A 10,728-nucleotide genomic window follows, 5' to 3' on the forward strand; every position below is an offset into this window, starting at 1 on the left:
AATGTCAAATATGGACTCATCTTTCCAAAAAACTTTCTTCCAGTCATAGTCTGTCCAATTCCTGTGTGTTTTTGTCTTTTTACATACATTTACACCAATTGGCACCAATTGGCAAACACTTTTATCCAGAGCAACAGGTTTTTCTCATGGGCCCAGCAGCTTGGTTGTGCTGGGATTTAAACTCACAACCTTCTGAGGAGAATTCCAACATCTTAACCACTGAGCTACCAGACCCCAGGCACTGTATTTCCACATTTTTGTAACCTCAGTGCAGTTGGATTTTTAAATCAGAAGACAATTAAGTGAAAATCTATATGTTAAAAAATATTTTTAAAAGTCTCCTAAAACAATATATTTTAAACAAAGAAAATGTTTGCAAGTGGCACCCCTTCATGGTCCCTGATATGATCCGAAACTCTGGCTATTGTCTGAATTACGTTTCTGAGGGTTTCCTCTTGTTTCTCAGGTTTCTTCCGCCCTCCAAAAAAACATGCCAGTGAATGGAATGATTAAATTATTCATATGGGTAATTGTGTTAGTAATAGACTGCCATTCCTCATGCCAAGTTTTCCTAGGGTAGACCTTGTTCTTCTTCTTTTGGCTGCTCCATTTTAGGGGTCGCCACAGCGGATCATCCGTCTTGATTTCCTGAGATAGACAAAGCATTAAATTATACCTTTACTGGAACTAAGAGGATGAACTCTGTTCTTTTACATTTCTTGCATTTAGCAAATGCCTTTATCCAGAGTGACTGGGATTTGAACACACAACGTTTTACTCAGCAGGCCAACAGCATAATCACTACGCTACCCCTTCTCCAGCCCTAGTCAATGTCCTGGTGTGATTGTCATGGCCATAAAGCCACACAGCTCCACGGAAGCACCCAAAAACACAAAGCACAATCCTCATATACCATCTTTTGCAACCTGTGTAACACCCTTTTTTTTTTTTTGTTTAAATATTACCTTGTCCACCACCAATATCTCAGCATACATAGGTTTTTACCTAATTAATAAAATAATAGTGGAAAAAACATTTATCACTATTTTATTATGTGATTTATCTGCCCATGACCCTTTAGAATGGAGACCACCTCAAGTCCTGTGCATATATTAACATTTATTATTCTTGACAAGTCACCATTTCAGAAGTTAAAAGCAGGTGCAAGAAGTAGAAAATATACTGATTTTTAATACATGGTGAAAACACAATAATAAAACAGTTCATAGTTAAAAAAAAAAACAAACAAAAGAAAAACAAAAATTTAAAGACATAAATTAAAGCAAACACTAGCGTGCACATACACTCCAGTCCGGAGGTGGCGGTAATACACTTTAACGTTGGATGGTACGCGTTTAAAGCAAGAAGAAAAATAAAAGGGGATGACGAAGGAGGTCACGAGGAAGACGGCGGATCACTCGGATGCGGAAGTTGTCTAATCCTGGCGGTTAATACAAATAAACAATGGCGGCGCACGAGCAAAATATTGATGTACGTTCCCTAAACATAACGAAACATTTTCAGACTTAAATTTAACAAATAGTTTTGGATTCAGGACTAAAGTTTCTATCTAGTCAGCTTAGTGGGTTAGTTCTGTAATGGCTCAGCTAGTCTGGACGGAACCGGACCGTTTTCTCTGTTTACACAAGTTCATTCTGTACGAATCGTTTAAGTATTTAAAAATAAATAAAATAAACATACAGTTTTCTGCTTGCAGGTTGTGATGCTGTCGTGTTCAGATTCATCAGTGGGTAAAGGAGACAGTCTGCATCAGCAAGGTACCCCAGTATTGATTGATAGATTGATAGATAGTGGTAAATAAATTGCACATTACTGGAACACAGCAAAAAAATGCAGTTAAACATCTGCCAGAAGTGCAAATTGTAGCAATTGTGCAAATTGGCAAGTGCAGATAAATATAAAGGTTTTAACAGTAGGGGCTAAAATAGGGCATCTAATAGTAATAGGGGCTTAAATGCAGTATTGTTCATGCAACCTGCAGTCCTGAGCCACTGTAGTAGACTATTTTATTAATTACAGTCCTTAGAGTTCTTGAGTTGCTCAGAAACTTCAGGGATTTTTAGAGGTGGAACCATCCTCATACTGTATGTGTGTATGTATATGTATGTGTGTGTGTGTGTGAGAGAGAGAATGAGAAAGATTCCTCAAATTGTTATATAGGCTTCTTTCAAAATTCCCAAATCTAGTTGAAAGACTTCGCTGCCAAGTCACTATAAATCATAAGAATGTGTCATTTCTCATATTCCTCCAATTTGCTTTGCTTTTTCCCCTTCAGTTTTGTCTGCGTTTCCGCTGTGCCATCTGACCGAAGATGATCTGACCCAGAACCCTCTGTTCTGCAAGCTTCTGGCCACATTGTCACAGCATGTGGATCGCACCGGACTGACTTTACCGTTGAGAAAAGAACTGGAAAAGGTAGTTATTTACTTTCACATTTGCAACTGAAGACTAGGGATGGATGGATCCAAATGTAAGTCAAAAGTGAATCCTAGTTCCTCCACTCACTGTTACTATGGCAACCTCTAGTTATATGATTTCGTAATACAGCGACTTCTTGTTTATGTGAGGTTGGATTTTTCTATTTGTATAAAACCGTTGTATGGAATGTTAAAAAATAAATAAATAAAAATAAATAAATAACTGCAGGAAGGCCACACTGCAGACAGGATTTGCATTTCAGAATAAACGGGCTAAATCGCCTATGCGAGCACGCTCTAAGTAGAACGCAACATCGATGAACTGAAAAACAATTTGCAGAATATTCCTGACATTGTTAAATATTAAAATCCCTGCCGCCAAGATGCTCCCGTGTCGATCACAGAAAGTAAGATTTAAATTGGTCACAGGCAGAGTTTTTTATTTCCACGCACATTAAAAATATTTATTGAAAACTTCTTTCTTTTTACAATTTTATTTAAAGCATGGCTTCATGTGAACTTATTGAGAATAACACGATAGTTCTATGTAAATTCAGACATTGAGCACCTCTTCGAAGATCCGACTGTGAGATCAGAAGTCAGAAATAATGATGTAATGTCTAACTAAAGGATTTCCTATCCAGGCAGAGAGGGAGCTCCGGGCGCAGAGGTTGGGATGGCTCCGTTTGGAAGGCATGCACAGAATCCTGCAGGAGATGGTGCAGGAACATGGCTTCAGGCAGCACCACTCCACTGCAGCACCAGCTGAGGACACGGTAGGATTGTGAAGAGATTATAACCACTTATTACTAAGAACGCTTACAATTATTATTAGTCATTATTACCTGGGTTTTAATAACATGTACAGATGGGTGACAAAATAACGCTTTACTTTGCAGTTCTACGTCACACTGGAGCGGTGTTTGCGGGTGGCTCGGTGCGTCCGGCAGCTGGACCAGAGCACCACCAGTGGCCAGGATCAACCCTTCATCCTGGGGCTCACTGCTGACACTGTGCTGAGTCAGCTGCCTCCACAGAAGGTACATTTTGATCACACCTCTTCATTCCTGTGCTTAACCACAAGCACGGCATAAGATGCAGGAATGTGTGATTGAAGGCTTCCAACCAGGTCATTTTCAATAATATATGAATAACTTTCTTGTTTTTTTGCTCTTCACACAGGATGTATGGCAGATGAAACAGAAACTACCAACAGAAATGCAAAAACATCTAAAGAAGAAACTCTTTAACCTCCTGTCCTACTACCAGCCTGATTGGGGTAAACATTCCAACACATCATATTACATTAAATACATTACAGCCGAATGTGTTTCCTCCCCAACAAGCTCAAAACTTCAGCTTGGTACACCATCTGTGGCAATAACAGTGACAGTGTTTTCTTGTTTTAGAGAATGAAAGTGAGGGTCTGAGGTGCGTGAAGCTCTCAAAGCTGCCTGGACTTCTGGAGAGCGAGCGCAGCAGAGCAGAGGGTCTGGTCGAGAAGATCCGAGAGAACGCCACCCTGCTGCAGCGCCAAACTCACTTTTACCTCTCTGTGAGTCAGAGTATAGAGTCGACTCCCCGCGAGTCAGATCTCTGCATTGTTTTTTTTTTTTTTAATTTGGCTCTTTGTGAGTCTCTGCTCAATTGAGTCAGCTTCATCTCTGAGTCGTCTTTTTGATTTTATTCATTTATTTATTTTTCCAATGAGTGGCCTCTTATCGCAATGGCCTTTTAAAACACTCTCTCTCTCTCTCTCTCTCTCTCTCTCTCTTCAAGGTGTAATGTTGATTTGTATCACAGAGATCAGAGTGATGTGATCCAAATGCCCCGACGTCTTGTTTACAGTATTTGTGTGTCGTGATAGGAACTGCTGGAATGCATGCAGCTTCTGCAGACTCTCGTCCTGGACCTCCGTCTCAAAGTTCAGAAAGAACTCGACAGGAAGAAGATTGAGTACTTTGAGGCCAAATGTGAGATTGGAATTCAGAAAATTAGGTATTTTTTAAATTATTATTTTTATTTAAAGACTATATGCACCTTCTCCCTTTAAAGGTAAAGTCAGCTGAAATGGATGCTAATAAAGATTATAATATCCGTGTGTGTGTGTGTGTGTGTGTGTTTAGACCTAATACATTAATCCTGGTACTAATTGTCAATTGTATATGTACAGGGCAGAGATGCTGGAGGTGCAGCTCGACTCTTACACACGAGATAAAATAGCTGCACATCAGAAAATAACGTAAGTAACATCCATCCATCCATCCATCCATCCATCTATCCATCCATCCATCCAGCCATCCATCCATCCATTTCCTCCTCTTTTGTTTTATAATTTCATAATTTTTACTTCTTACATTTTATTTTCCTTGCAGTTGTTTTCTGTTATGTCTTTTTTTTCCCTGTTGCACTTTTTGTTATTCATTTTTAACCTTTCTATTTTTGTCTTTTTTTTTTCCATTTTATTGTATTATTTTTACTTCATGTTTTCTATTAGCTTTTTTTTCCCTTTGCTTTTTTCTCTCATTTCTTTCTTTCCGATGTAAATTAAACTATTGTTATTCACTACAGCATCACCTTTGCTTTTCTTTTCCTCTCGTCTCAGGGAGAAGCTCACGGCAGAGCTGCAGTCGTGCCAGATGGAGAAACAGTCTCTGGAATCTAAACTGGCGTCCATCGAGATCTACGGCAGGGAGTTCGAAGTCCTGGCCGAGGAATATTCCAGATTGCGTCAGGAGGTCGCAACAAAATCCTGGGCACTGAAAGAATTTACGATGTGAACGATCACGGCAAGCAGCAGCAGGCAGTACGAGTTAGACCTGGTGTTCAGACTTTATCACTATTCTCACTTTGCATATGTAACCTTTAACAGTATTAGTGATATTCATTTTGTACATTTCTATGATATATTACCGTAATGGCTCTGCGCATTATTATAATTAAATTGTTTTATTAGTAACTGTCTACATTTGTCTTCTTGTATGCTGAATTGAGGGGAGATGAGGTAGGAGATATAAGGAATAACATTTAATTTCTTCCTAACAAATCAATGTACAACATTTACCAGCAATTTTTTTTTTTACATAGCTGACAACATTACTTAACATATTTTTTATTCCGTTACTTTTTAAGATTACTTTGGATAATTCTTTTAGTTTGTTAATACAAACTTATTACACAACATACACACACTCCTATGTGCTGAAAATGCTTTGGTCTGAATTAATAAACTTTCTGAGACAGTTTTAATTGTGGAGAAAAGATTATTTTGATATGCAACTTACAAAATGATGCAGTTCTTTTCATAAGACTTGAAACAGTTATATATTTTCTCTTCTTCCATTAAAGAAAAATAAAGGTGATTATGGTTTGTTACTTCACTGTCGAATGTGTGTGTATTTTATGTTTTAGGCTGTTTTATCTTTTAGAAATTCCTAAATAAAAACATTTGAATAAACCCATCATGTGGTTTATTATCATGGGGTGCGTTACTTTCACACACACTGACTGAGGCGATGCAGCCTGCTCCTCCGGGCCGCGGGGTGGCGCTCTAAAGCAGAAAAAACATAAGAGGAGTCAGCTTTATGTTATGCTGTCTAATGTGGTGAAGTGTTTAATTTATATTTAAGATAGAATGGATGTCGTTATTTATCTCGTAGCAGCGGCGATTTTAGTTGTTCTGATCATTTTCGCCGTAAAGATTCGTGGGCGCACCGTAGAAGGTGAGTAAATAAAATAAATACATAAAAAATGCTACATGCTAACTGGCTGTTTCAGTTTATTAAGTCGTGTATGTTGGAATTTCTTGGCATTCTATCTTTTCGCGTTTTAACTCATGATTTGCCTGTTTGTGTTCAATAATTTCTATAATTTCGTTCATGACTCGACTATTTGAGGTGGATTTTTGTTTTTTGTTCAGTCGGTTCACAGACTCGACTCTTTCAGGCGACTCTGTTAGTATAGTAACCCAACTCTCAGGTTGCGCTGTGTCAGTATAGTCATGAGTCGGTTCACTGACTCGACTCCTTGAGAAGGCTCTAGCTTGGATCAGCTTGCTGAGTCGGATCTTTGGGTTTAACTGTGATGACTCACTAGGTACACAAACTTTATTGTATATGTTCGTGTTTTTTATGAATAATGATAAAAAAAATTTCACAGATTTTTGTGAAGAATGAGATGGTCTGGTCAGAAGTAATGCATGATGATGTTAATTAATCTCCATCTTCTAGATCTTGCCAGCTATGAAAGATTTGTTCTTGTAAAAGAACAAATCTTTCATAGCTGGCAAGATCTAGAAGAAGATTGAGATTAAATAACATCATCATGCATCATGCATAGATGTCTTCCTTCATCACATCCATAAACCTTCTCTTACAAGAACACACCGTTCAGTATCTTCATGTTATGATTGGCTTGATTTTTTCTTCTTATGTGAACCAATCTTCTGTGCTGTTTCTCAGTAGCTGACCGTGAGGACCAGCAGAATGTCATTGCACGGGTTGCTGCACCACCCCGTGTGGCAGAAGATCGAGGAGTGGGAATGCCACGCCGTCGCCGAGGCCTCGACAGGATGATGGCGCAGAGACGTGCACAGCGAGGCGCCGCTGAGATCGGTACAACCCTCTCCCATTTATTAAAATCCTTTCCGTGGACCATTTCGAGTCTAAACCGTGTTTTGTCTTTAGAAAATGTTGCTCTAGAGGTAAGCGAGGATGAGAATGAGGAGGATGAACGACCCCAGGCTGAAGAGAGACCTCAGGCTACAGGGAAAGTGGGAGCTAAGAAGCAGAGAAAGCTGGATGAAAAGCAAGCCAGGAGAGCACAGAGAGAGGTGGGACATCAGACATCGCTCCATTACCCAGTGTTCGAGCTAACAAGTAACAAAACTGCAACATTATGGACAGAGTTATTTATAAACCGATAGCTTTAGACATTCAAGTAGTTATGTTTTTGCTCTGTTTCTTGCTGCTTTGGCTTATCATTTTTTTATCATAATCCTTTACTCAACTCGAATACTCAGCTTTTCGAATCATTTAAATTATCACTTTGAGTTGACTTTTTGCTTCAATACTTGGCTCTTTCACTTGACTTTGACTCTTCTTTGATACTTGGCTCTTTGCGTCATTTCTTTGACTTGAGTATTTTAAATCATTTGTATCATCATATTGAGTCATCTCTTTGAATCAACTCTTTGACTTGGCACTCTGACTCAGCTCTAAAACTTGCCTCTTTGACACTTTTTTGATTTGAAGATAATTTTGCTGCCACTTTTCCACTTTGATTTTGAATCCCTTTTTTTTTTTTTTTTTTTTTTTTTTTTTTTACACATTGTGACATGAGCACAAACTGTTGATTAAAGACAAAAACAAAACCAACATCTAAGTCCACAAAGAGGAAGAGTGTATAACGTTAATATGGTACCCTGTATGCGTGTGTGCCTCCGGCAGGTGGAGGTGGAAGAGCGAGAGGAAAGGAAGCGCATACAAGAGCTGAGAGAGCAGGAGAGAAAGAAAGAAGAAGAGAAGGAGAGACTGCAGGAACTCAAAGAGGTCAGTGCAAAGACCCAAATCTTTTCCAGCATAACAAAATCTAGTGTAACGTCTTCCCAGAAGATTGGAGGTTATTATATCAGGAAATAGGGAATAAATGTGGAATGGGATGTTAAAAAAAATAGCATTTTGAATTTCTATCCAGTCATCTTTTATATAATTTGATGAATTCATTTGTAAAGTAGCTCTTTTTTTTTGGTAGTCTAACATTTTCATTTATTTCTGTTGGTCCATCAGGAGGAGGAGCAGCGACGTGCTAAAGAGGAACAGGAGAAGAAAGAGGAAGAGGAGTACCAAAAGCTTAAAGCAGCCTTCGTTGTTGAGGAGCAGGGAGAAGCAGAGGAGAAGACTGAGCAGGAGGTGACACTGATTTTTTTTATTTTCTTTTTAAAGTATTTTTTAATTCTCTTTCAATTTCTATTATTTTTCTAAAAGATGGTCGTTCTTCGATTTGATGATTTTTCTTTGTTTCTTCTTTTCAGTCACAGAACCTTCTTCAGGAGTTTATCCAGTATGTGAAGGTACGGGGTTGTTTTTTTAAAGGATTTTTCTCTTGTTTAGTTTCTTGTCTTGTTTCTCATCGCTCTGTTTGTAAGTGTCGAACTGCTGTGTTTTTAACAGGACTCCAAGGTGGTGCTTTTAGAGGACTTGGCATCCCATTTTGAAATGCGTACTCAGGTACGTGTGTGTGTGTGTGTGTGTGTGTGTGTGTGTGCATCTCAATAGAATAGAATAGTGTTTATTTGTCACATATACATTACAGCACAGTGAAATTTTGTTCTTCGCATATCCCAGCTTGCTTAGAAGCTGGGGTCAGAGCGCAGGGTCAGCCATGATACGGCGCCCCTGGAGCATAGAGGGTTAAGGGCCTTGCTCAAGGACCCAAGAGTGGCAGCTTGGCGATACCGGGGCTTGAACCCCCGACCTTCCGATCAGTAACCCAGCGCCTTAACCGCTGGAGCTACCACTCCCCCAATAAATTAGAATATCATTAAAAAGTTGATTTATTTTCGTAATTCAATACAAAAAGTAAAACTCGTATATTATATAGATTCACCACACATAGACTGATATATTTTAAGTGTATTTTTCTTTTCATATTGATGCAATTCGTTAAAGCATCTCTTGTGGCCCTTCAGCAAGGCCCTTAACCCTCAACTGCTCAGTATAATTTAGATAACTGTATAAGGGCATTCATGGTAGAGTGGAGTTGTGTGTGGAAACTGGCTATAACCTGCTACAACAAGACATTTCCAAACTTGCAGTCAGAAACCATTTTGTGTGTGAACCTCTCAATCTTTTGACCTTTAAGGTTGTTTCTGTTTGTTAAAGGATGCCATCGCCAGACTGCAGGACCTGATAGCGGACGGTTCAATTACAGGTTCATAATCTTTACCATTAAGCTTTTTATTTTTTTTACTGACAAAAACTAACCAACTAATTTCACTCTCTGAGGTTTGGTTTAATTCTACTGACTTACTTTCCCTCTTCTCTGCAGGAGTGATCGATGACAGGGGGAAGTTTATCTTCATCACTCCAGAGGAGATGAACGCCGTGGCTCAGTTTATCAAACAGCGAGGAAGAGTCTCCATATCTGAACTTGTGCAAGCCAGTAACATGCTCATCAATCTCAATCCTGCCGTTCAGACCACATCCTGAACACACTCATCCTTTACTGATACACACAATAACATGATCAGACAAGGTGCAGCATTTCTGACTACATCAGTACCATCCTGAGGCAGCTGTATTATTTCTATTTTTAAATAAAAGTGGTCTGAAATACGTTTACTGGTTTCATGATTCATTTTACATCTTCATTCACATGAAAGTCTAAAGTCCGTGTGGACATCTGCTCTTATTGCATCATATTGCATGCATTTTCTCGGACGAGTTAAAAATGCTCCTGAGGTTCTCTTCCTGCCTTTCTCCCCTGCTCGGATCTGCCCACTTCGCCCTGGTCTGCGTCTGGATGGTGTTCTCTTCGATTGGAGGCGACTCTGCAGCAGGGGATGGTTTCTCTTTAACGCCCTGAGGTTCCATGAAATTACAGAGTAAGAACAGGAGCTTTGAGAATGGATTTGGACTGTAGTTAATGTCAACAGTCTGCTACACTGACTCAGGACTACAGTTTGCATCTGATCACCATCACTGCACACCTCAACATGGTTTACCCAGACAAGGATGAGGTTTCCTCTGGAGTCTGGTTACTCTAAAGGTTTCCTCCTTATGCCAGCTCGGGGAGTTTTTCCTTGCCACAGTCGCCACAGGCTCACTCATCAGGGACAAACTTACACTTATAAAGAACATATTAACTTTTTTTATCATTTTATCACCACATTATCTGTGATCTGCTTTGAGACGATGACAAGCAAGGAGGATTCAATAAAAACAAAATGAAATATCTGCATTTATAGATTCGTTTGGTTTTTGCATAGAAACTAAATGAAAATGCATGGGTCTCTGAAAGACCATAAAAGTCAATGGGTTTCCAAACTTTTAACAAGGCGCTGTATTCTAACTTCAATATTTAACCAATACTTATAATGATTAAATTAAACCTACGAGCTAATTAACATATGCGGTTGTTGTTTTTTTACGTTCAATAAAACTGTCTGCCGCAAGGTGTCGCCAAAGTCTTCAATCCCATATATTACTGAAAACCTTACGTAATGAGGTTCAGTCCCAAACGTCCTCTCGTTCCCTAAATAAGCACGGCTTAGGGAAAGAACACGAAAACC

General features: G+C 39.1%; 2 protein-coding genes across 3 annotated transcripts; both read left to right on the forward strand.

Annotated features, from left to right (window-relative positions):
• Nucleotides 1-1,338: 1,338 nt before the first annotated feature.
• Nucleotides 1,339-5,687, forward strand: haus4 (HAUS augmin-like complex, subunit 4). The gene is made up of 10 exons (XM_046839078.1): nt 1,339-1,491; nt 1,718-1,778; nt 2,297-2,436; nt 3,083-3,214; nt 3,338-3,478; nt 3,621-3,717; nt 3,848-3,993; nt 4,306-4,436; nt 4,612-4,680; nt 5,044-5,687. Exons 1-10 carry the CDS (start codon nt 1,465-1,467, stop codon nt 5,216-5,218), a joined length of 1,119 nt encoding a protein of 372 aa, XP_046695034.1. The 5' UTR covers nt 1,339-1,464; the 3' UTR covers nt 5,219-5,687.
• A 290-nt stretch (nt 5,688-5,977) lies between these two features.
• On the forward strand, nt 5,978-9,772 carry ddrgk1 (DDRGK domain containing 1). 2 transcript variants are annotated; one of them, XM_046839011.1, is made up of 9 exons: nt 5,978-6,160; nt 6,902-7,051; nt 7,124-7,269; nt 7,886-7,987; nt 8,225-8,347; nt 8,470-8,508; nt 8,609-8,665; nt 9,320-9,368; nt 9,486-9,772. In XM_046839011.1, exons 1-9 carry the CDS (start codon nt 6,073-6,075, stop codon nt 9,644-9,646), a joined length of 915 nt encoding a protein of 304 aa, XP_046694967.1. In that variant the 5' UTR covers nt 5,978-6,072; the 3' UTR covers nt 9,647-9,772. The 2 variants fall into 2 exon arrangements, with proteins under 2 accessions (XP_046694967.1, XP_046694966.1); XM_046839010.1 differs by having other exon boundaries at nt 5,979-6,160; nt 6,899-7,051.
• The last annotated feature ends 956 nt before the right edge of the window (nt 9,773-10,728 follow it).

The sequence above is a fragment of the Silurus meridionalis genome, chromosome 25, assembly GCF_014805685.1.
Source record: "Silurus meridionalis isolate SWU-2019-XX chromosome 25, ASM1480568v1, whole genome shotgun sequence".
In the NCBI taxonomy this organism is placed as follows: domain Eukaryota; kingdom Metazoa; phylum Chordata; class Actinopteri; order Siluriformes; family Siluridae; genus Silurus; species Silurus meridionalis.

Excerpts from the sequence above, each read along its gene's own strand:
- haus4 (XM_046839078.1), top strand. The coding sequence starts at position 1,465 with ATGGCGGCGCACGAGCAAAATATTGAT. Across the intron at positions 1,492-1,717 it reads CGCACGAGCAAAATATTGAT|GTTGTGATGCTGTCGTGTTC; the intron begins GTACGTTCCCTA and ends TTCTGCTTGCAG. Across the intron at positions 4,681-5,043 it reads GCTGCACATCAGAAAATAAC|GGAGAAGCTCACGGCAGAGC; the intron begins GTAAGTAACATC and ends CTCTCGTCTCAG.
- ddrgk1 (XM_046839010.1), top strand. The coding sequence starts at position 6,073 with ATGGATGTCGTTATTTATCTCGTAGCAGCGGCGATTTTAGTTGTTCTG. Across the intron at positions 7,988-8,224 it reads GACTGCAGGAACTCAAAGAG|GAGGAGGAGCAGCGACGTGC; the intron begins GTCAGTGCAAAG and ends TTGGTCCATCAG. Across the intron at positions 8,666-9,319 it reads ATTTTGAAATGCGTACTCAG|GATGCCATCGCCAGACTGCA; the intron begins GTACGTGTGTGT and ends TGTTTGTTAAAG.